This window comes from Penaeus monodon, chromosome 22 (assembly GCF_015228065.2).
Source record: "Penaeus monodon isolate SGIC_2016 chromosome 22, NSTDA_Pmon_1, whole genome shotgun sequence".
Lineage (NCBI taxonomy): Eukaryota > Metazoa > Arthropoda > Malacostraca > Decapoda > Penaeidae > Penaeus > Penaeus monodon.
The window spans coordinates 44,828,681-44,829,071 of NC_051407.1; the positions used below are offsets into that span (position 1 = coordinate 44,828,681).

Consider the following 391-nt stretch of genomic DNA (forward strand, 5'->3'; position numbering starts at 1 on the left):
TTTATGAAAACTGCATTTTAACTGCCTTTGTAAAGAAATGCAAGTAGTTATTGTTATAGCACAAGCTAGATAACATTTTCTTCCCTTGTGTACAGGGCATGTCTGGGCCTGGGTTGAGTGGGCTCTCACAGGGAGGACTGTCACAGGCAGAACTTTCCCAGGACTCGTACATGGTAGACCAGTTCCAGAGCCAGACAGATGGACTCCTCTCCCAGGACTCCACCTACCAGGGTGACCGTGCGTTCTTCACTCCAGCATCACAAACGCACCACTTCTCACAGGTATCCTCAAAATGATTGTATTGTCTTTATTTAGTGTACAAATTATGAATTCATATTTTGGAAGAATTGCTCACACTGGCTAATATTACTATCATAACATTCTTATTAGG

The 391-nt window shown here is 42.7% G+C and overlaps 1 protein-coding gene across 1 annotated transcript in view; it reads left to right on the forward strand.

Annotated features, from left to right (window-relative positions):
- Window positions 1-391, forward strand: part of LOC119587201 (regulator of nonsense transcripts 1-like) — a gene marked incomplete at its 5' end in the record, with an annotated part of 7,639 nt that overhangs the window by 5,776 nt on the left and 1,472 nt on the right. The window contains 1 exon segment of the mRNA XM_037935966.1: window positions 96-281. Coding sequence (XP_037791894.1) covers window positions 96-281 — 186 coding nt within the window.